Here is a 22,149-nt window from a genome sequence, read left to right on the forward strand (position 1 = left end):
GTTCCAGGACAGAGAGAAACCCTGTCTTGAACTCCTCCCCCAAAACAAACAAACAAAAAGAAACACACACACACACACACACACACACACACACACACACACACACATACACACACACACACACCAAAACAAACCCAAAAAGCCCTCTGCATTCCCCTTGGCTTGCCATGAGTCTCTGGAGCAGCATTGAAGACCATGAGGTAAATGCCTATTGAACCATCCATGGCCCTTCCAAAGAACCGCAAAAACCCTGACCGTACTGTCCGTTTGGTAGCCATGACCCCCTCCCTTCTGCTCACTGGTCTTCTAGGCTCTTCTTATATTTTACACAGAGCCCACAAACCCTGTGGTCTGTTCTGATTCACTGACAACCTATTACCGGCCCCCTTTTGGCACAGTGCACCTTTAGACAAGCACAGGGTCACTTAAATCCCTACTCGCCCACTGCTGTCAGCAATTCAAACAAGCAAAGGCGCACTACTTTTTTTTTTTTTTTTTTACCTCTACATCACAGTGCACCTGTCATAAAGTCAAGTAGGGCTGTGATGGCTGAGACACAGGAGCCATTAAAGACCAGACTGTTTCAGCAGGCAGCTGAGCCACACACGCTAGAGAGCGCTGCCCCCCTGTGGCCGGTTGACAGTCCACCTCAGCTGGCCAGCCTTGTCTGTCCTTGGGCTCCAGGGCTACAATGACCACATTAGATGCCTGCTGAAAAGCTGAGAATTAGGCTCCGTGGCAGAACCATCTTTCCTGGGTTCAGGGTCCTGGACGATGTCAACACACAACCTGGATACCTGCTGGGGTGCGGATGCAGCGGGCCACCTCTGCAACCCCTGACGTAAGGTTCTACATTGGGCTACAGTAAAAACAGGAGGAGTCAAGCTCTTAGCCCACGCTGAGGCCCAATTTTAATGGAGTCTTTCCTGTCCACACTATATCCTGCTGGTGCTGCTTTACCGCACAGGGGGGTTTAGTTAATATTGAAGGTCTAATACGAGTATCCTTGGTACTAACAGCCCAAGAGGCATCTGGGCACCTGGGAAACTTTGCTGGTCTCTCTGCATTGAACCCATTCTGTAGTAGTCTGAAGCCTCCTCTTCACTCGTGTTTTGTTTTTTTTTTTGGGGGGGGGCGGGGTGGAGCTTGTCTCCTCTGGCATGTTTAAAAGAAAGCACTCGTTTACCCCATCCCAGAGGGCTTATCGACAGCACACTGTTCCTGCCAGTGTGCAGCCATTTCCAAAGCTTTGTACTCAGTTCCCACAAGGCCCCAGAACTAGCCCTCAGCACACTACAGCTGAAAGCAGGCTGTGATGCCCGCTGAGTCACATTTGAAGGCTGCGACCTGGTGTCTGTCCCCATGTGCTTCGTATGTCAAAATCCTAGGCCCAAGGTGAGAGTGGTGTGTGGCATGAGGAGGTGAGGCTTTTGGAGGTAACCAGGTTGTGAGAGCGGAGGCCTCATGAACGGGCTCAGTGGCCCGATAAAGAGGCTTGAGGATGCTTGCTTGCCTCTTCCGCCACCTGAGGATACAGTGAGATGCCTATAGCCCTTCTGGCCATGTAGCTCAGTGGTGGAGCATCTGCCCAGCAGGTACACTTTGTTACAGTAGCCTGAAGACCCAGACTCCCCACATTTGAACATCAGCATTAAAACACATCAAACCCCACATTAAAACACAGCTGTTGCCCCAGGCCTGCTGGTTGACTCTAAAGCTGGGAGTTCACCCCAAAAGGGCAGAGAGACTGCCAAGAAGAGTGTCCTACAGCAGCACCCAGGCAAGGCTCTGAGAAGTAAGTCTCCTGTTATCTGTGAGGTCTTGACTAGTGTGAACTTAACACGGTACTCCCCTCTTGCCAGAGGAGTGAAAATGATTCTGTTTTCTGAGCCCCACCTGAAACTTATAGAGAAAGCTGGGGCTTCATAGCATATGACCCTCACTCCTCTCCAACAGAGTCCATGAAAGGTCAGCTGCACAAAATGTGGGGCTTCTACCCATCCCCTGTGCCCCCACCACACACACACACACACACACACACACACACACACACACACACACACACACACACACACACACCAACCCTCAGAGCATGTTCAAGTCCAAGTAAGGTTATGCACTCTTTAATCCTAAATTCTCAGGAAGCTGAGGCAGGAGGATGTTGAGTTTGAGGCCAGCCTGATCTAGAGAAACTGTCTCAGTTACTTTTCGGTTCTTATGATAAAATGCACCTAGGAATCTTATAGAAGATGTTTAATTTGGACTCACAGTTCAAGAGGGCTGGTGTAGCCAGACTATGCTACTCTGTGTGTTCTTTTTTCTTCCACCCTTCTCTACCCCTTTTCTTTTTCCCTTCTACCCCCAACACCAGACAGGAGAGACAAAGGATAGAGAAGAAAGGGAAGAGGGGGCAATGTTATCATTAGACTACTTCCTGCTGAGTAGGGGTGTTGAGCTCCCTGGGGCAAGTTTCATCTTCACGATCAGGATATCTAATTTCTTCTTTGCACATGACTACCTAATAAACTACAACCAATAGCAACCAACAACCAATGAACAACCCACCACACTGTTGGGGGTGGGCCTTAGAGTTTATGTACCCTCTGAAAGGTCCCCAGAATGCCAAACATCATACAATCACAGAAACTATCTGCAGCCGGTAGAATCACGCCTCTGCTAGAGCACGAGGCAAATCATAGTCAGCTGCTGCGAAACAGCCCCATATCCCCACACTTGGGACTAAAACAAAACATATCCTTATAATATTTCTGTGTTTTTAAAAAAGAAACCAACTTTCTCACCACAGGATAGAGCCAGGACACTCACGGCAGGGAGCAGTAGCTGAAGGCTCACATCCTTTTCCACAAGTAGGAGGCAGAGAGCACAGTGGGAGTGAGGTGGGCTTTTGAAACCTCAGAGCCCATCCCCAGCGACACACCTCCTCCAACAAGGCCACACCCCCCAGTCCTTCCCAAACAGTTTCACTGAGGACCAGGAAGTCAAACATATGCACCCATGAGGGCCATTTTCATTAAAGCAATCACAGAGACGTTGACAAAAAACAAAAAACAAAAAGCAAAAACAAACAAACAAAAAACAAACAAAAAAACCCAGAGGCTTGGAATGTAGCACAGTGTGACAGCATCTGCTTAGCCTGTGCAAGGCCCTGGGTGGAGGCTCCAGCATCCCAAACAAATAACCATGTATACAGTCTGAAAACAACACATCCTAAAACCTCCATGTTTCACTCTCATGCTAGGAGTCACAACGGAGTTCAGTAGTTCGGGTTACACTAGTGGGCTAAGGTATCTGTTTAAAAGACAAACACAACTGTATACTTTCTATATGTGCTCAAAGTTCTCTCTCTCTCTCTCTCTCTCTCTCTCTCTCTCTCTGTGTGTGTGTGTGTGTGTGTGTAAACAGCATTATTATATTATTTGTTATGCTTCTTAGGGGCAATTTAGTCTGTTCAATAATAAATGTGGAAATCAAATGATCCTGCTCAGTGACTGAGCAATAACAGAACAAGCTCCATATTACACAACAAATAATTTCCATAAGGCAACTCATTCAATAACACAAAGATATCCTTCTCACGTTTGTATTTTTAGCCTTCTCTGGCCTAGCTGCCACCTCAGCCAACTCCACCAGTCACCTCCAGATGTCCCCATACGCTCCACCACGCACAACGCTAAGCCCAGCACCAGGAAGCTGCCTGCCACCAGAGTGGCCCCCTTGGGCGACATCAGGTACAGATGTCAGAAATGTAACACTGTCAGAAGTAAATGGCCCCACTTTGCAGATCCCGAAGCAGTGTCAGCTCTCTCTGTTCTGTGACAGTAAGGAAAAATTATAACATCTCTATGAGAAAAAAACAAAACTAAACAAAACAAAGACAACGCTCTTCTGCCTCCCCAGATGGTCTTCTCTGATGCCTGCTGCTCCCGTGCTGCCTCTGCCCTGCTCCATTCTGACGACAAGGTCTCTGTGGATCACTTTCTGCCCCGACCCTCACCCCCAGACACTGTCCTCTCCTCAGCCTGTTCCTGCTCTCCCCACGCACACCCTCTGTTCCCGCAGCCTGAGAAGCACCCCTGCATCATCATTATTGTTGTTGTTGTTATTATTATTATTATTATTATTATTGTTCCAACAAAGTCACATGTGACCATCCAATGCTGTTGGGAGGTTGCGATCTTTGTGATATTGTCTATCCTGAGCAGCTCCGAGTGCCCGGTTGTCTCCTGAAGTTCCTCACACCACTCCCACTGTTGCGCGCGTTTGTTTATGCTCTGCTAGACTGTGGCTGATGAAAAGGCGGGCGAGTGGGTGATGAGGAGGATGTGTGTGAGATGCAGGACGGCTCAACGAGGCTAGGCAAGGCTTGCATGCTTTCTGGCTGTGAGGCTGGAGCCTTAACTTACACGCAGGGGGAATGGAACAGGCAAGCTGGCTGGAGAATTGGAGAAGGAAGGGCTGATCTCCGGCACAGACAAGAAAACTGAATCTAAGCCCTGGATGGGGACACGGTCTATCAAAATCCAGTGTGTTTATCAGATCACTGTGGCGGACATGGCTGAGACAACCGATTTGGTGACGAGAAAGACTTACTGCCGCCCATGGGGTCAGCCTACGGTTGCTTTGGGCCTGTGGCAGCGCAACACACCACAGTGGAGTGCCTGTCTATAGCACAGTGGCCAGGAGCGAAGTATCCCTTCAAGCCCCACTCCCTAAAGACCTAACTTTCTCTTGCTAAGACCCCAGCTCCTAACAGCTCCACCACATCCTAAGTGCGCCCCAAGCTGGAGCACCCCAAAGCCTTTGTGGGGACATTCACGATCCAAACTCCAGCAGGCAGGCACTACTTCCTTGAGAGACCCAGGAAGTACAAGATAAAGTGAAACGGTGACACTCTAACTGCCTCCTTTTCGAGGTCACACAGTGATTAATATCTAATTTCTGAGCAGGCCCTTAGTCAATGTTGATGAATAAAGTCCAGTCTAAAATCAGAATCAACAAAGTTCCCACTACCAGCTGCTACTATTGAAAAGGAATTCTAAAGCTCGCCAGTAATGCCAGCACTCATCAGGCAGAGGCAGGCGGATCTCTGTGTGTTCGAGGCCAGCCTGGTCTACAAAGCAAGTTCAGGACAGCCAGGGCTCCACAGAGAAACCCTGTCTCGAAAAACAAACTAAATCAAACCACTAACAACAACAAAAAGAAAGAAAAGAAAAGAAGGAAGGAAGGAAGAAAGGAAGAAAGAAAGAAAGGGAATTCTAAACAGCATGAGATGTTGGCACTGGTCCAGGACAGAGACAAAATTCTGAGCCACAGAACTAAGCCAGAAAGTCCTCTGGACCTAGCCGGAGGCCTCTACTCAGAAGAACGCGGTTCTCAAAGCCTCTGTACTTAGAAATGCGTTTTTAAAAATAAAAGTCTTGGAGAGGCTGGCTGATTGCGAGAATGCCTTGGAAATACCTCGGATGGATGGAGCTGTTTAATGAAGAGACCACAAAGGGTAAAAACCTGCCACTAATTGGCTGTCGATTGGCAAACTGCAATCAGGCTGACCTCTTGGAATTCCTAGTTACTTAAACGGCCAGGTTTCTGGCTCTGCACAGCCTCAGCTCCCCTCAACTCCTCTCTTGCTGGAAATTAATGAGAGTGATAACACTGGTAGATCCTTTACCCTCCAGGAATGTGGCTTGCCCCCGGGGTGGACAGTCAGACTCCAGTATCATGTCCAGCTTCCAATACAGGGCCAGCATCTCAGGCTAAATGCTTGCTTAATGAACTGAGAGCAGGGAGGGCCAACCAGCAAGGCCCAGGGGTGCCCAGGGGTCCCCAGGGACCACGTGAGTGAACATCTGTGAGATTCTCAAGTTACTTCCTTAAGTGAAGACTCTTGGATTTTGGTTAGTCAACACTTTTTAGTATCTAGTGGACAAAATAATGAAACAGGAATGAGCAAGACGCTCTGGCCTCGACCTTGAAGGAACTCATTTTACAGATAACACCTCCCCTGCCCCCGACCCCTGCCAGCCAAATCACAATGAGCTATAATAAGACACAGGCAAAACCAAATTCTTAGGGGAACTGTGGGAGACAGAAGCCGGGGGAGGAGGGGGGGTCATGAGGGAGTGAGCGAGAAGGAACAGAGCTCCCTTAACAAGAAGGATTGCTGACATATGAGTTACTGTCCAAGCAAGGTTTCTCTTAGCCTTCCTTGAATTACTTTACTATTAGAGGCAGCAACTTGTGTGGTTTGCAAGTTAAAAAGCATTGGCCTCTTTTAAGACACAGTAAGACAAGATGGTTCACTGGGTAAAGGCACTTGCTGCCAAGGCTGATGACCTGGGTTCTATCCCAGGGACCCACAGGGTGGAACGTGAACTGACTCTCCGGAGCTGTCCTCTGACTTCCACGTGTGTGCCATGGCACGCATGCTGTGGCAAGCGTGTGCTCGCATGCTCTTTCTCTCCCCCTCTCTCCCCCTCTCTAAGTGGTTTTCTTCTAAAAACACAAAGCAACACTAAACTCTTATCCTATAAGGCATTTAAAAGGAGTATTTGGGCCAGGTAAGGAGGTGAGTACCTTTCATCTGCACTAGGGGACAGAGTTAAAGTCAGTGTCAGGAGGATCTGTGAGTGTTTGAGGCCAGCAGGTTTATACGACTGCCAGGGCTATATAGTGAGACTGTTTAAAAATATTTTTATGCAAAATTTAGAAATCATTAGGAAACAGACATTGTGCTTCTTAATAGATATATTTTTAGGTTTGTTTGTTTATTTATTTATTCAGTATTCTGCCTCCATGTGCACTAGCAAGCCAGAAGAGGGCACCATATCCTCATTATAGGTAGTTGCTAGCCATTATGTGGTTGCTAGGAATTGAACTCAGGACCTTTGGAAGAACAGCCAGTGCTCTTAACCTCTGAGCCATCTCTCCAGCCCCTTAATATCACATTTTCACTGAGTGGTTACTCTGACCAGCTTTTGTGGAAGCACTGAGTATTTTCCCCAATCAATTATTTATAAATAAAAATATAAGAACCAAAATCATCCCAACACAGGCAACTTCTCAGGGGAAAAATTTTAATTTCCTAAAACCAACATAATTCTTCATCTACTTTTCTGTAAAATGCATGAAGCTATTCTTTTGTGAAAATTATTTTCACTCATATCAACTCTTTTTTAGGCAAATGAACGGTATTTACCAACAGTGGTGTTTGTGAGTTATAGTTTGGGTCCTGTTCATTCTCTTTATTGGCGACTATTTTGTTTTACAAAGTCCGCTGTTTGGAATCAAGTTCTGAAGGTTGCAAACATATCATGAAGATTTTAAAATTCTTTTTAAAAAATTGTAATTAATTTATGTGTGCTGGTGTGAGGGTGTCAGATCTTGGAGTTACAGACAGTTGTGAGCTGCCATGTGGGTGCTGGGAATTGAACCTGCGTCCTTTGGAAAAGCAGGCAGTGCTCTTAACCACTGAGCCATCTCTCCAGCCCCGATTTTTCATTCTTTTGTTGGTCTGAATCAAAAGCCATATTTATACATAAGTGTCAGCAAACGTCACTCTGTTTCGCCAGCCATTGAACCGGATGCTATATATGTCTCTCTCAGGCTTGTTTGGTGTTATTTCTCTTCCAGGAACGTCATTATAAAACGAGACAGGGCTGGTCTATTTTCATGTGAACTCAGTCCTTACATTTCTGTACCATCCATACAGTGGTCACTGAAGAGCACTTTGTAGCCTTCCTCACACTAAGCAATTCTTGCTAGTATTCCAGGTGCAGCAGCAAGGATTTGGGGTACAAGGCAGTGGTAGAGTAAGCACAGGCCCTGGGCTCAGCAATCCCCAGCACACATGAATAGAGTCATGAGCAAAGTCAAAATGACCCCAAGACTGGATGTCCTAGGTTCTCCTGGAACAGGAAAGCCCATTGCACGGCCACAAAGTGTAACAGTGTGTGTGCCCAGGTGGATTTTCCGTTGGCTGTGTGACTTTGGACAAGGTAGGAATTTTTATTCTAGAATCATCAGTTGATAGTCTCTTGATGAACTTCTGAAACAATGGTTATCCAAACCTGTTTGCTAAACCCAACATAGGCATCGCCAGGAGGAAAATCAAGAGAAAAGTGTTCTACAGACCCCAGCACTCCAAACTCTTCTATTTGCAAGACACAAACTTATTCTACCCTCTCTGTACAAACACTGTTCTTGCTAAATATTCTCTCCAGCCATGTAGGTCATACAGATGTCATGCAACTCTGCACAGGACATCTGGGTCCTACGAACTGCACGTGACTCTACACAGGACACTGGCGCTGGGAGGCAGAGGAGGTCTGACTCTGAGACTGGTTACCATGAACAGAGAGTAGACTGGGTGACATAAAAGTATCCAAGGGTAGTGAGGGTCAGACTCCTCGCTCTGGAAACCAGGAAGGGAAGAGAGCTGGGAAGGGACTCTGAGGCCAAGAATTAATATGAGTATCAGTGGGTGGGTAAGGCTATGATGTGCATACACACACACACACACACACACACACACAGACACCCACAATTCTCTCTCTCTCTCTCTCTCTCTCTCTCTCTCTCTCTCTCTCTCTCCCTCCCTCCCTCTCTTACACACACACACACACACACACACACACACACACACACACACACGTAAATCCTCACACCTTCACACACACACATACACACTCACACACAGGTACACAGGAACCCACACACAGAAATACATGTACACATACATTCACACACGTATACACTCTCACACAGAGGAACAAACATGCATGTGCTCTCATACACGTACTCTTTTTCTCACATACACATGTATACACCCTCACATACAGATGTACGCACACACAGGCACATGCATATACACAGAAACATGCACACAGGAAAACAGAAACACACACCCATGCACACCCATAGGGCTGTAGGGATGATTCTGCTCCTTATTCTTCATAACCAGCAAAATTACAGTTATAAAGTACAAGCAAATATAACATTATGGTTGGAGGTCACCACAACATGGGAACTGTATTAAAGGGTTGCGGCACTAGGAAGGGTGAGAACCATATCTTAACATTTTCCCTATTTCCTCAGCAAATAGAGGAAGCATGGCACACTGAAAGTGAGAAAGAGCAGACATAAGACAACCAACCGAGTGCCGGGCGTGGTGGCGCACACCTTTAATCTCAGCACTGGGGAGGCAGAGGCAGGCAGATCATTGTGAGTTCGAGGCCAGCCTGGTCTACAAAGTGAGTCCAGGACAGCCAAGGCTACACAGAGAAACTCTGTCTCAAAAAACAAACAAACAAACAAACAAACAACAACAACAACAAAAAGACAACCAACCGAGCATGGTGAAACCCCATGGTGGACACAGGACTTCACGTGCCACCTGGCCCGATGACATCAGGCACCCAGAGAAGTGCACCAGCCCCTGGGGTGTTTCTGCTGAGGAAAACTGGTCAGACAGACACACTGATGGCTCTTTCAGATGGTCGAGACATGAAGGGCAGTGAAAAGGCATCACTGGGGGATGGCAAGATGGCTCAGCAGAAAATGGTGCTTGCCACCAAGCCCGATGCCATGAGTTCGATCCCCGAATCACATGGTGCAAAGAGAGAGCTGACTCCCACAGGTTGCCTTTCAGCTTCAAGCAGGGCACGCGCACTCCGCCACACACAGAGTCAGTGCTGTTTTAAAAACAGCTGACTGTTCCTTCCGTTCTCAGTCCCCCTCATGCCTATTATTGCCAGGAGGCCATTTAGTAACTTAACTACATCGCCTCCTTTGATGGACCAACATTTACACTGAGTGAGCCCTACTGAGCCCTTAACACTACATCAGCCACTATAAAGCACTCTAGTTTTATGACACGGATGATGTCATCGGTCTTGGAGATGGTGGAGCAAAGTGTACGCAGAAGTTGTAACAGCAGACACTGTAAGCCTGGATGACAAAACAAGGACAGCCAGGAATGAGGGAGGACTTGGGACGAATCTGTCCTGGACAGTCATGTGCTCACAGAACTAAGGAAAAACTGGAGCCATTATGACCCTTTGTATTAGGGCCCTTGGACAACACTTCCCCCAAAGTAGATTACATACTTTTTTTTTAAAGCAGAACACAATCTAGTCATATTTTGCACAAATTTTAATTGTATACATCAAACTCATGCAACATAGAATTTTAGTGAAGCACAGTTCATGAGCAGATCTGAAATTGTAAGGGCTTTTCAGATTACAAGTATCAAGAGCATCCTAATTTCTACCTGGCAGTCAGAGTGAACTGTCTGTAGTGCTGAAGGCCTGCCTTCTGAGTCCTACAGGAGAGTCGTTCTAATGACAACTTGGATCTGGACATACACAGGGGTCTTAGCAACGCATCTCTTTCACGAAGTGGCATGACCCCAAGCACAGCTTACCCGCTATAATTTAGCATTTATGGTCTGGTCCTTAAGCGTTGTATTCATAGGTGGACCAGACCCACTAGTCACCAATGACATGTCCATTTATTGAGTTATGGAACCCCACTGTTAGCCCTTCCAGGCCATCTGCTACCCAAAAACTGGCACTTCTCCGCCCTTACTCGGAACAAGAATTGGCAACAAGGTATGCATCTTGCCAGGTTGATAAGAAATCAGCCCCAACTGAAGTCTACCTGGAGGAAACTCTTCCGTCCTTTTACTTTCCCTCCTCCTCACTAAAAAATACAAATCTTGAGGACACTAGCCTGACAACCACCTTGAGAGCAAGGGGCCGAGAGCCAAGGTCTACACCATGAAGGGGCCCAGAATGCGGGACCCAGGCTTTTACACTACAGAGAGGCTGTGTCAACCCTGGACAGCCTAGCCCAGACTCCCTGCTAGGTGTGGAAACACTTGCTAGTCAGCCTCAAGTGGCTAGTGCTGTTGCCAAAGGCGCTGTTGCCTGAGCAATAGTCATGTGTCCCCACCCAAACAGGCATTTCCCAGGCTTAAAGAGCATTGCAGGCATTATCCACAGGAAGGAAGGAAGGATGGAAGGAAGAAAGGAAGGATGGATGGAAGGAAGGAAGAAAAACAACATGCTTAGTATAGACACAAGTAATTTTTTTCCAAATACTTTTGACTCACAGTTGGCTGAGTTAGAGGAAACTAAATACACAGAAAAAAGGGCTATTTATTTCTCTCACGGTAGGTGTCTTTCTGTGTGTGTGTGTGTGTGTGTGTGTGTGTGTGTGTGTGTGTGTGTGTGTAAGAGGCATTTAGCATTAAAATGTTGAAGAAATTTCAGATCTTCTAGGAAAAGACATCTACAGAATAAACTTGTTTAGTTCCTGCCTGGCCTGGCCAGATTTTACCAAGTATCTGTGGACAAAGTGTTGAGAACCAGGAACCAGGAAAACGGGTGGATTCCAGGCCCCCAGTACACTAGGCTGTCCATCAATTATGCCACAGGTTTTACAGAATGAGGTAGCATGCCAGTCCTATTTAATCCCCACAGAGAAAGCTGAAACAATTGCTTCTTCCCAGGAGTGAAATGGCACCAATCAGATTCTGGGAAGAAGGCCAGCTCTCAGCTGGATCCCAAGGCTTCTGGGCCAGGAACAGGACCTTGAGACTTCTGTGATCCTGCTCCCATGTTAGCTACACTTGATGCGCTTCCCAAGCACAGTTAAGATATAATTCTTCCTTAGGCAGATTTCGAAAAGTTAAAAGCCAAATGTAAAAATATAGAAGATTATGAACTAAAAGTTTCTTTCCTCGTCTTCTTCTTCTTCTCCTCCTCCTCCTTCTTCTTTTAAATTTTATTTTTCAGGACAATAAGACAAGGTTCCTCTGTGCAGCCCTGGCTGTCCTAGATGACTCCTGGAACTCAGAGACCCAGCACCTCTGCTTTTTAAGTGCTGGGGTTAAAGATAGGCACCAGCACACTTAGCTTTTGTTTAACCGCAGGAGTAGAGACAGTAAGCCATATACTTAATATTTTTAGAGATCTCAAAAATGGTATCCAATAAGGCAAAACTTTTGGCTCTTATGAGTTAGAAGACTGATAATGAGATGCCTGTAGTTATTTCCTAGAACAAGGCTTATCTGCTCCTATCAAACTGATGATCACAGAGGTCTTTACCGGGCACCCTCCCTTTAGATTTTGGGTCTCAGAGCTAGGCAACCGTTTCCTCTGAGATAAACACTTCCACCTTGGAGGGAAGCTTAGAAACATACAAGGTGTGCTAGGAGCAGGTTAAAACATCCCATCCCACGGGGACTTCAGTAAGTTCTCTGGAAATAAACAACTCCACAGCTTCAGGAAGTCCCTGAAACTCACCAGGTTCGCTAAGCTCCTCCCTCCTCAAGCTATGAAGGCTTCTGAGAGACACTCAGACAAGACAAGCTGCCTAGAAGAGGCTCAGCCTAAAAGAGACAGTTTCCAACCCGCTTGGCTGCCTGTGAGTTGTGCAGGGACTATTATATTTTTAGCCCCATGCCAAAGAGATGAAAAACATGTGACAAAAACTTACCATCTTTCAGTGCGAAGGAAGAAACACAAAGCCAGTTCACACACTATTACAGCACTGTTCACGGAACAGCTGGTTTTGGTCTTATAACAGTGTCACAATGCCTGCCCTTTCAGAAGGCTCTGACCTTTCACCTCTAAGGTGAAATCATATAGCAAATATTTTCCAAAATAAGGAAATTAACTTGCAGAAGGTAACTTCTTTGGCTGGCACTTCCTTCTCCTTTTCTTGACCATCAGCCAAATTAAGTCCAGTCCAGAATGAGGCAAGAAGCAAATTATCAGCAACTTAAAACATCATTAATAATTACAGAGAAGCTGGCATGGTGACACAGGCCTTTAATCCCAGCAGTCATGAGGCAGAGGCAGGTGGATCTCTGTGAGTTCGAGGCCAGCCTGGTTTACAAAGCAAGTCCAGGACAGCCAGGGCTCTATTACACAGAACCCTGTCTCAAAAACAAAACAAAACAAACAAAAAATTACAGGGAAAAGCTAACTATATTTGAGTCAAATTTTCCTGGTAATTTAAATATGCATCTCTATTTGTGGGAAATGGTCCCAACATAAAAACCCAAAACTTAAAACCAAAAAACAAAACCAAAAACCCCCAAACCTTTTGAACACTGACATAATGTCCTTAGGCAGTGATTCTCAACCTTCCTAATGCTGTGACCCTTTAATACAGTTCTTCATGTTGTGGTGACCCCCAGGCATAAAATTATTATCATTGCTACTTCATAACTGTAATTTTGCTACTGTTATGAATTTTAACATAAATATTTTAGAGATAGGGGTTTGCCAAAGGGGTTGCAACTCACAGGGTGAGAGCTGCTGTCCTAAAAGGTAAACCTAAAATTTGACCTAGCAGGACATGTTATAACCAAAATATAAATATTCACAACAACACTGAAACAACCACCTTCAAACTCTGTGTAAAAAATGTTTATGAAGCATAAATGAACAGTGTGTTTAGACTTGGGGCCAATTCCCAGGATGTCTCATTAAGGATATGTAAATATGCAAAGATCTGAAAACCACCTTAGCCTGGCCCACACGGGATGCCAAGCACTTCAGGGAAGCAATGAACAGCAGGAGGATCGCCCTCCCGGGCATCATCATATGCTAAGAAAGAGCAGCCTCTTCCCCACCAGAATGATTGCTGAAGCAAGGGACCACAGTTTACCATGTGTCAGATGCATCCGCCAACAGACCACATATCGGCAGCAATGACGCTGAGCACCACACAAAGAGCCATCACCATCTCAATTTCTACTCTTAAATGCCAGCAAATAACACAAATCTGTTTCTCAGTGTAGTCGCCCGTTTCCCTCCCGAGAGCAAAGCACTTCATGTTAAAGCACATTTACAATGTCTGTGATCACCCTCGCCATTGGAACTCAGGCGATGTTTCCCAGTTACTCATAAATCTTCTCTTATCAGCCCCGTCCCACCTTAGTATGTCTTGTGTCACGAAATGAGCAATTTCAAGTAAAATAAATAAAACAACGCAGCATTCATGTTTACTGAGCACTTGCTCCTATCAATGATAAGGAGACACAAATGTAGCCCCCAAAATACAGGGTTTAGTGTCACATGCTAAATTCCGTTTCGGTATACTTTATGGGACAATTAATCAGTGGTATTTTTAAAAAGATTTGTTTATTTATTATGTATACACTGCACTGTCTGCATGTACACCTGCAGGTCAGAAAAGGGCATCCGATCACATTATACATGCTTGTGAGCCACCATGCGGTTGCTGGGAATTGAACTCATGACCTCTGGAAAAATAGTCAGTGCTCTTAACCTCTGAGTCATCTCTCCAGCCCAGTATTTTTATTATTGAGAAAATTTTCCAATCAAAACTCAAAAAGAAGAGGCGAGACCTCTGTTATACTCTTAATCACCCATGAGCCTGCTGATGGGTCCTGTGACATGAAATATTCTAATATTTCCTTTATAGCATTACAGCATCTCTTTTAGTTGAATAGAACCTAAAAATGCCAGTATTCCTCCAAAACCATAAGGGAACTTGTCAGGTGAAAACTTGTCATGTGTCTGGAAAGGAATATGATGACCATCATTGTTGGCCCCATGAAACAGAAAGCACTGGGCTCGCCTGCCTCTATTAGGAAATTTGGTGCTGAGAATTAATCAGACGCCGACACTGCCATTTAATTGTACGTGATTGTCCTGTACATGATGTATCCTGATTGTCACAGAAATTTATTATCAGTATTCTAGCTGTCCTTTTCTCTTTCTGTTTGTGTGATATGTGTGTGTGTGTGTGTGTGCGTGTGTGTGTATTCTGCATGTGGGCGGGCACACCTGTGTCTGTGGGTGGGTGGGTGGGTGGGTGGGCACACGTGCAGCACCTGGGTTGACATCAGGAGTCATCCTTGATGATTCTTCTAGCTTATTCAGTAAGGCAGGGTCTCTCAGTCACACCCAGAAGTCAGGGATTTGGCTGGCCATGGTACTAGGCAGCATGTGCTGGGAATCATCTGTCTTCTTCATCTGAGGCTCATATTTACATGGACCAATATTTACATAGGTTCTAGGATCTCAATCCTGGTCTCCAGGCTTGGGTGGCCATTAAACACTGAGGTATCTCCCCAGCCTCTCAAATTAGTTTTAGTTTTTATTTTTAAAGTGCTCAGGACTTTCATCTCTGAAGAGGAATCTTCCTTATGAACCATTTATTATAAAGGTATCAGACGTGGACTCCTAGCTAGGAAAGCAGTGTCATCCACACGCCACTTAAAGAGCACAGCGCCACAGGACAAGCTCGCAGCGTTTGTAAGAAAATACAATAACAAAATTGTCCTACTTCTTGAAAGATAAGAAAAGCAGAGCCCGTCCACTCACAGTGAGTTCACAGAAGTCGATACTGTCAAGGCTTTTGCTCCGATGTAGTCTCCCTTTAATTCGTCTTAGAGAAGGTTTTCCTTGGCTGACACCAGCAGTAGCACCATGAGGGTTTTCAGATGATGGAGTTACCCTGCAAGAAAGAGGCAGGGGCTGCTTAAAGAGACAGATTTATAGGTGAACACCTTTCTAATTGCAGGTTGCTATGGAAATGCCAGACACTCTTTCCCCCACTTCCCCCCCCCCCAAGATGCAGAATCTATCAAATACTATTTCTGAACATTTCTTAGTGGGTGACTAGTTTAGAAATTTTCTTGACAGAATTCAAATATTTCAGAATTAAGATTCAGAAGTCGACTCTACAACCACCAAAGAAACAGTTTGGAACAAGCTGATGTTCCCTGGGGAACTTGCAGGCATCTGCTTTTCTCTGGGCAGTGATGTATGGAGCACTTAGTCCCGGTGCCTGGCACATCTGGGACAAGTCAGCGGTCACTGTGCACACACACAGACAGACAGTGCTTAGCAGCCTCCTGTTAAGCATGAACAAGACTTGTTTAAGCATACCTGACATGAGAGTCAATACTTAATTCAGCATGATCATGGGGGTTAGAAAAACAGAAAACAAAACAAAACAGGAAAGCTGCATGTGATGGCGCAAACCTTTAATCCTAGAAGTCGGGAGGCAGAGGCAGGAAAAGTTAAGGCCAGCCTTGTCTACAAAGAGAGTTCCAGGACAGCCAGGGCTATTACACAGAGAAACCCTGTCTCAAAAACAAAACAAAACAAAACACAAAACAAAACAAAACAAAAAACAGGAAAAACAATCTAAGTGTCTCCAGAGCACACCCTGGAATCTATGTTCATAAGTGAGGATGCAGGACGCCTGGGCGCTGTTTCCTGAGTCTCTACTGGCAGCAGCATGGGCAAACTGGCTAGGGATGGTGCCTAACACCGGCAGGGAAATGGCCCCTGGTGCCTGACAGACACAGTAAGCCAGACTCAGCAATGGGATTGTCTGAGTATGGGTTGCAGAAGCCACTTTTCTGATTTTATAATGGCATTCCCTACAGTAATACAGTCCAGATTCACATATTAATAACCCTGTGCCGTACTTAAGTTTTTATGCTTCAAGTGCTGCCTGAAAAGGTATGTCCTCAACATGTCTCTCTTTAAAAAGACATGCAGGCAGGAGCGATAGCAAATTATTAAAGAGTTTTAACTGGGGGGGACAGGGCGGACAGGGTTTTGCAGCATAGCTTAGGCTCACCCAGAACTCAACCTTCTCCTGCCTGAGCATCTTTCCCCTGTGCTGGTATTAAAGGCATGCTCCATGCTGTCTGACTCTGCTAGCAAAATAACCTTGCTTTTTTCTTTTTTATTAGTAAGACAGAAGATACCATAAAAACAGCCAAGAACACCTGTAATTTAGAATGAAAGGCACATACATATATACATTTTTTTTGAAAAGCACAAAACAATGTAAAAATAGAAAGTGCAAGCTGTCCCCTTTCCTCCATCTCAAATCCCCTTCTCGCTTCCAAACACGGCGTGACTACTGGTTCTTCACAGTCTCCCAGGTAAGTGTGTATACTTATTGCTTTTGCCTGTTCATTTTTTCTTTTTTCTTTCTTTCCCTCCTTCCCACCCACCCCTCCCCCCCCCCCCAGGCAGAGTTTCTCTGTGTAATAGCCCTGGCTGTTCCGGAACTTGCTTTGTAGATTAGTCCGGCCTCGAACTCACAGAGATCTGCCTGCCTCTGCCTTCCCAGTGCTGGGATTAAAGGCATGCGCCACCACGCCTGGTTGTGTATTACTTCCTTTTAAAATTTATTAGTAAGGTGACCAGATTGTATTTTTCTGTACCATATTTCTTTTCCTAAACAGACTTTGAAATCGTCCCCATGGTGAGCCATACAGAACGGTTTCTCTTGGTCTGAACAACTAAGCAGTATTTCACAGGTAGATGTAACATTATTTATTAAACCACTCCCCTGTTGATGGGAATTCAGTTTCCAAATGCATCCTATCAAACCGCAAGACAAGGACCATCTTTGACATTTACACACACACACATACACACACACACACACACACACACACACACACACACACACACAATCTTTACCAAAGAAAGAGCCCTAGGAGTGGGATGCAGGTGTAGGCTGGGAGTTCTGTAACCGCTAACAGGCACAGCTACCAAAAAGCCTTACTGATGTGCGCGTCCATCAGTGGTGCGGGAGAGCGCTCACTGAGAACCTGTAAAGAGCCCAGCAGCTCTATCACTTTGTTGTCTTTTTTTTTTTTCCTTTTTTCCGAGACAGGGTTTTTCTGTGTAATCTTGGCTGTCCTAGACTCACTTTGTAGACCAGGCTGGCCTTGAACTCACAGCTATCCACCTGCCTCTGCGTCCCAAGTGCTGGGATTAAAGGTGGTCACCACCATGCCCAGATCACTTTGTTGTCTTAAAGCTCAATTTGACTATGCTCCTTGTGACTTTGTATTGCTGAACTGCTGACCGTTGCAAGTTTCCCCACCACATATATGGCCCTTTCAGTTGGTCTTTATATATCTGTTAGTTTTGTTTTACATATTTAAAATACTTCTTTTGCCTTAATGTCTAAGACTCGGATCTTAGGGATTTAATCTACATAAAGTCTCTATGCCAATGACAACTTCTACTTTAATGCCATTTTTATGACAATTTCTCCCATCCGTGTACTTTAATTTTTACCTTTTTCTAGTTTATCCTTTGGGTGCCCAGATTTTCAATCTTCCCAAGTCCTTTTTTTTTTTTCCTTTTCTCTTATGTTGTATCTCTAACTTCCGGCATGATGTTAAAGTGTTTTTCTTTTGTACCCAATCTGAGAAAAACATGTCTTTTGAGACGATCTGAGTCCATTTGAACTTCGTGTGGGTACTGACCTATTCAGATGCACTCCTGCCATCTGCCTTCTAGGTTTTCATGTAAATATTTTCTTCTTTATTTTTTATGCTTGATTAGTATGATTGGGCTCTCTCTGACCCAATCTTCCTTGGAACCTCATTCTGTTTCCAAGTAGTAGTAGTTTAAAGCTACATTAGGGCGCCTCTAATGCTAGTCAGCTAATTGTAAACACACAGGCATGAACGTACTTGCGTGTGCAAATATAGGGAGCTGGGTTCCCTGTAGACGTTAAAATCTGCAGACATTCAATTCTTACAGAAAATGGTGAAATATCTGCACATAATGTTTGTGCATTACCCATATACTCAAGACCGTTCTAGATCATTTATAACGCTTGATACAATGCAAATGTCATGCACTGAATTGTAATGCTGCTCTTTGGGGGAATAATTACAAAGAAAGTTACCAGCATACTTTCGCCCATTGCTGTCAGAACGTGTGAATACGGAATCCAGCGTTAAGGGCTGACTGTAAACAGTTAAGCTTGCCCTGTCTATCAGCAGCAAGCTCACCAGGATCCTCACATCCTCCCCCGCAAAAAACGACCTCCTCACTCCCTTCTTAGAGCTTCCTCTGAAAAGTTGGCAGGTTTCCTAACCGCTAGACCCTTCCGGTGGTCTCCCTAGCTTACCCGTCCAGTGTTTGTCTGTCAATTCAACCACTCTCTTTTCTATTGACGAGCACGGTGTAAACTGCCAAAGTGCCCAGACCTCATTATGTCAGTCCCCCCTTTCTCCACTGTTGAGTGTCCGCTCTCTCCTTGGGGACTAGATAGTCCTGGAAGTTCTGGGTTACTTCTATTTGTGCTGGGCCATACTTGCCCGCTACAGTCTTCACTGTGCCCGCCTCCAGTGACTCCAACAGACACACGGACGTTTGGAAGGCTTGTGAGAAAATGTTCTGGGTCAACAGACTTGGCAGATCTCTCAGACACGGCCTCGTCTCCCTGGCCCAGCACCCACATTCCGTTGTAGGAAGTGAGAAAACAGCACCACTGTCAGCTACTGTCAAAACAGAGACGGGGAAGAGCCCACCAACCCGGGACATCACACTAACTAACCCTGAAGGGCCCCAGATCGCCCACCACTCTGTCCCCTGGGTTCCTCCTCAAGCCCAACACCACAGCTGTGCCCTAGACTCTGGTTCTACCAGCCTTTCCTCTTGGAACAGCATACTATGCGCATGTCAGAATTCTCAGAAATGCTAGTTCACAGAGGGCATTCTTTGCTGTTTACTCAGACTGTCATTAATTCGGTTTTAATGAAAGTTTACTTTTTTTTTTTTTGATGAATTTCCAGTCCAGTTCCCAAAGTACAGATGCGATGATGTCACACTTGGGATTCTCAGCGTGTAAAGAAGCACGTCGTAAGCACCGTTGTCCTCTCTGTAGTCCAAGTCCTTCCCAGAACAATGAAAGGCTTTGCTCACAGGGAAACGCTGCAGGACACGGGGTGGTGGTGGTGGTGGGGGTGAACAAGGACTTTCTTGGACAAGACCTCAAAAGCACAGGAAACAAGACCCAAAACAAACAAATGGGCTTACATCAAACCAAACAACTTCTGAACAGGAAAGAGAACAACCAAGGACGACGAGGTAGTCTACAGAAGGGAGAAAAGAGATACCACCCAGACGATATGAGGAACCCCCAAAACCCAATAGCAATCGAGAAACTAATCTTATTTAAAGACTGGGCAGTAGCCGGACAGTGGGGGCTCACGCCTTTTATCCCAGCACTTGGGAGGCAGAGTCAGGGAGGTCTCTGTGGGTTCGAGGCCAGCCTGGTCTCCAAAGCAAGTCCAGGACAGTCAGGGCTACACAGAGAAACCCTGTCTTGGAAAAAAAAAGAAGAAGAAAAAAAAGAAGGAAAGAATGGTCATTAGCATGTGGTGGGCGACTGTAGATCACAGGTCTTTAAATGTGGGTCAGAACCCTACATGGGATCATATGACTGAATGTGTGGGACACGGAAAATGTTTCTGTTCAGACGAGAGCGAAAACTTGATTCAAAATCAAACATGATGTCATAGGCAACACTCGCCTGAGTTGTATCGTGACATCACTACAGTGTTGGCTCTGAACACACAATATACAAATGTTGACAGTGTGTGCCATGATGCCAGGTAACACCAGTGAGTGCTGCCTGTAATGCCAGCTCAGAGTCAAGTCCATCACACACTATTCATCGCACTTTTTTTAAAAACCAGAAATATGCTTTCTGCTTTTTATATAAACACAGTGTCTTCATTACAGAAAACAAAGACAACAGTTTCCTACTGTCAGAGTCTTTAACACATAAGCATCAAATTAGCACATCATTGGATTTTATTGTGTTAGAATGTTTGGTTTTAAAATTGCCCAATGGCCAGGCAAGGTGGCGCACAGCTTTAATCTCAGCACTTGGGATGCAGAAGCAGGCAGATTTCTGTGAGTTCTAGGCCAGCCTGATCTAGATAGTGAGTGCCAGGACAGCCAGAACTATGAGGAGAGAGCCTGTCTCAAAAGAAGAAAAAAAAAAACCTAAAAAATAAGTAAATAAACAAAAATTGTTCCTTGAATTGCTGACTTGAGTTTTATTTTAAAAAGTTAAATGAATTTCAGCCTGGGATTATGATAAAATTGGCAACAATCTCTGAAGTGGCCCTAAGCATGTGTGTATAATTTCATACTCCACATTAATGAAAAGTGACACTCTCAGGATTGAGGACTGATTATCAGATCACAATGCTGACCAGCTCTGAAACCTGTGTCATGCAGAACAAATTTTCAGCAAAGACCAATTTCTCTGTGTAAAGGAAGCAGGCATATCCCTCTTACTAGTATGCAAATTGGCTTCAGTCTAATGAATAACAAACTATATATACATATATATTATATATGCATAGATACTAGAGAATTGCTCTAAAATATTTTAAGTAATTGATTATCATTAAAATCTTATATGTATACATATTTTATATACCTATATAGCTAAGGTCACTTAAAATTATTCTGGTAAAAAGGAATTAGGAATGGAAAACACTGCAGAAGCCCTACCATGGAAAGCAATGTACTTCATATTTCAAGTCCAGTGACAAGTCAGAACAACAAAAACACAGTCATGAATATACTCAGAGGAATGGAATTACCCCTGTAGGTCCGCCAGGGTCATAATACAAATATTTAATAGATGAGTGAAACCAGTGTGAATCCTGTGGTCATGAGCCCATAGACTCCCAAGACCACGGCATTTTCGTCTGAGTTTAACCACGCCCCTGTTCAGGAATACCACTGACTTAAAAGCTTTAACCAGGTCTCTGAAGATTAGACACCATCTGCTAAAAGGCAGACAAACTCCTCTCTCTTTGGTGAGGATTAAGAATAAATGCTGACCCAGGGCAATAACGGAAAAACGTTAACTCCAGGGTAGGGGGGAGGAATAGTGTCCATACAGCGCAGGTGAAATATTTCTTCTCCTTTCTTTCTCATTTTCTTTTGTGCATCACTGTGTTATGTCCTGCAGAGGGCTGTATATGTGGTCAGTTTTCTGCCGGACACTCACAGTAGCATTTAGGCTGCCTACAATTCTAATGAGAAGGCCTGTGTGGGTGAGAAAGCAAATGGCCCTCGTAGGCTCATAGGGATGGCATTATTAGGAGGTGTGGCCTTGCTGAAAGAAGAGCTTTGTTCTCTTCCCGCTGCAGCCTGTGGATCAAGGTACAGAGCTCTCAGCTCCTTCTCCAGCGCCATGCCTGTCTGTGTGCCTCAGAACTGGAAGCCAGCCCCAAATAAATGTTTTCCTTTATAAGATTTGCTGTGGTCATGGTGTCTCTTCACAGCAATG

General features: G+C 45.1%; 1 protein-coding gene across 6 annotated transcripts in view; it reads right to left on the reverse strand.

The window, feature by feature from the left end:
• The window catches only part of TJP1 (tight junction protein 1), a gene marked incomplete at its 5' end in the record, with an annotated part of 244,602 nt that overhangs the window by 213,071 nt on the left and 9,382 nt on the right, over positions 1 to 22,149 (reverse strand). For all 6 annotated transcript variants that reach the window (XM_084765546.1, XM_084765545.1, XM_084765543.1 and 3 more), the window contains one exon: positions 15,384 to 15,516. In XM_084765546.1, the coding sequence (XP_084621672.1) occupies positions 15,384 to 15,516 (133 nt within the window). The remainder of the gene's footprint in view (positions 1 to 15,383; positions 15,517 to 22,149) is intronic.

The sequence above is a fragment of the Acomys minous genome (assembly GCF_964271855.1).
Source record: "Acomys minous genome assembly, chromosome: 2".
NCBI lineage: Eukaryota > Metazoa > Chordata > Mammalia > Rodentia > Muridae > Acomys > Acomys minous.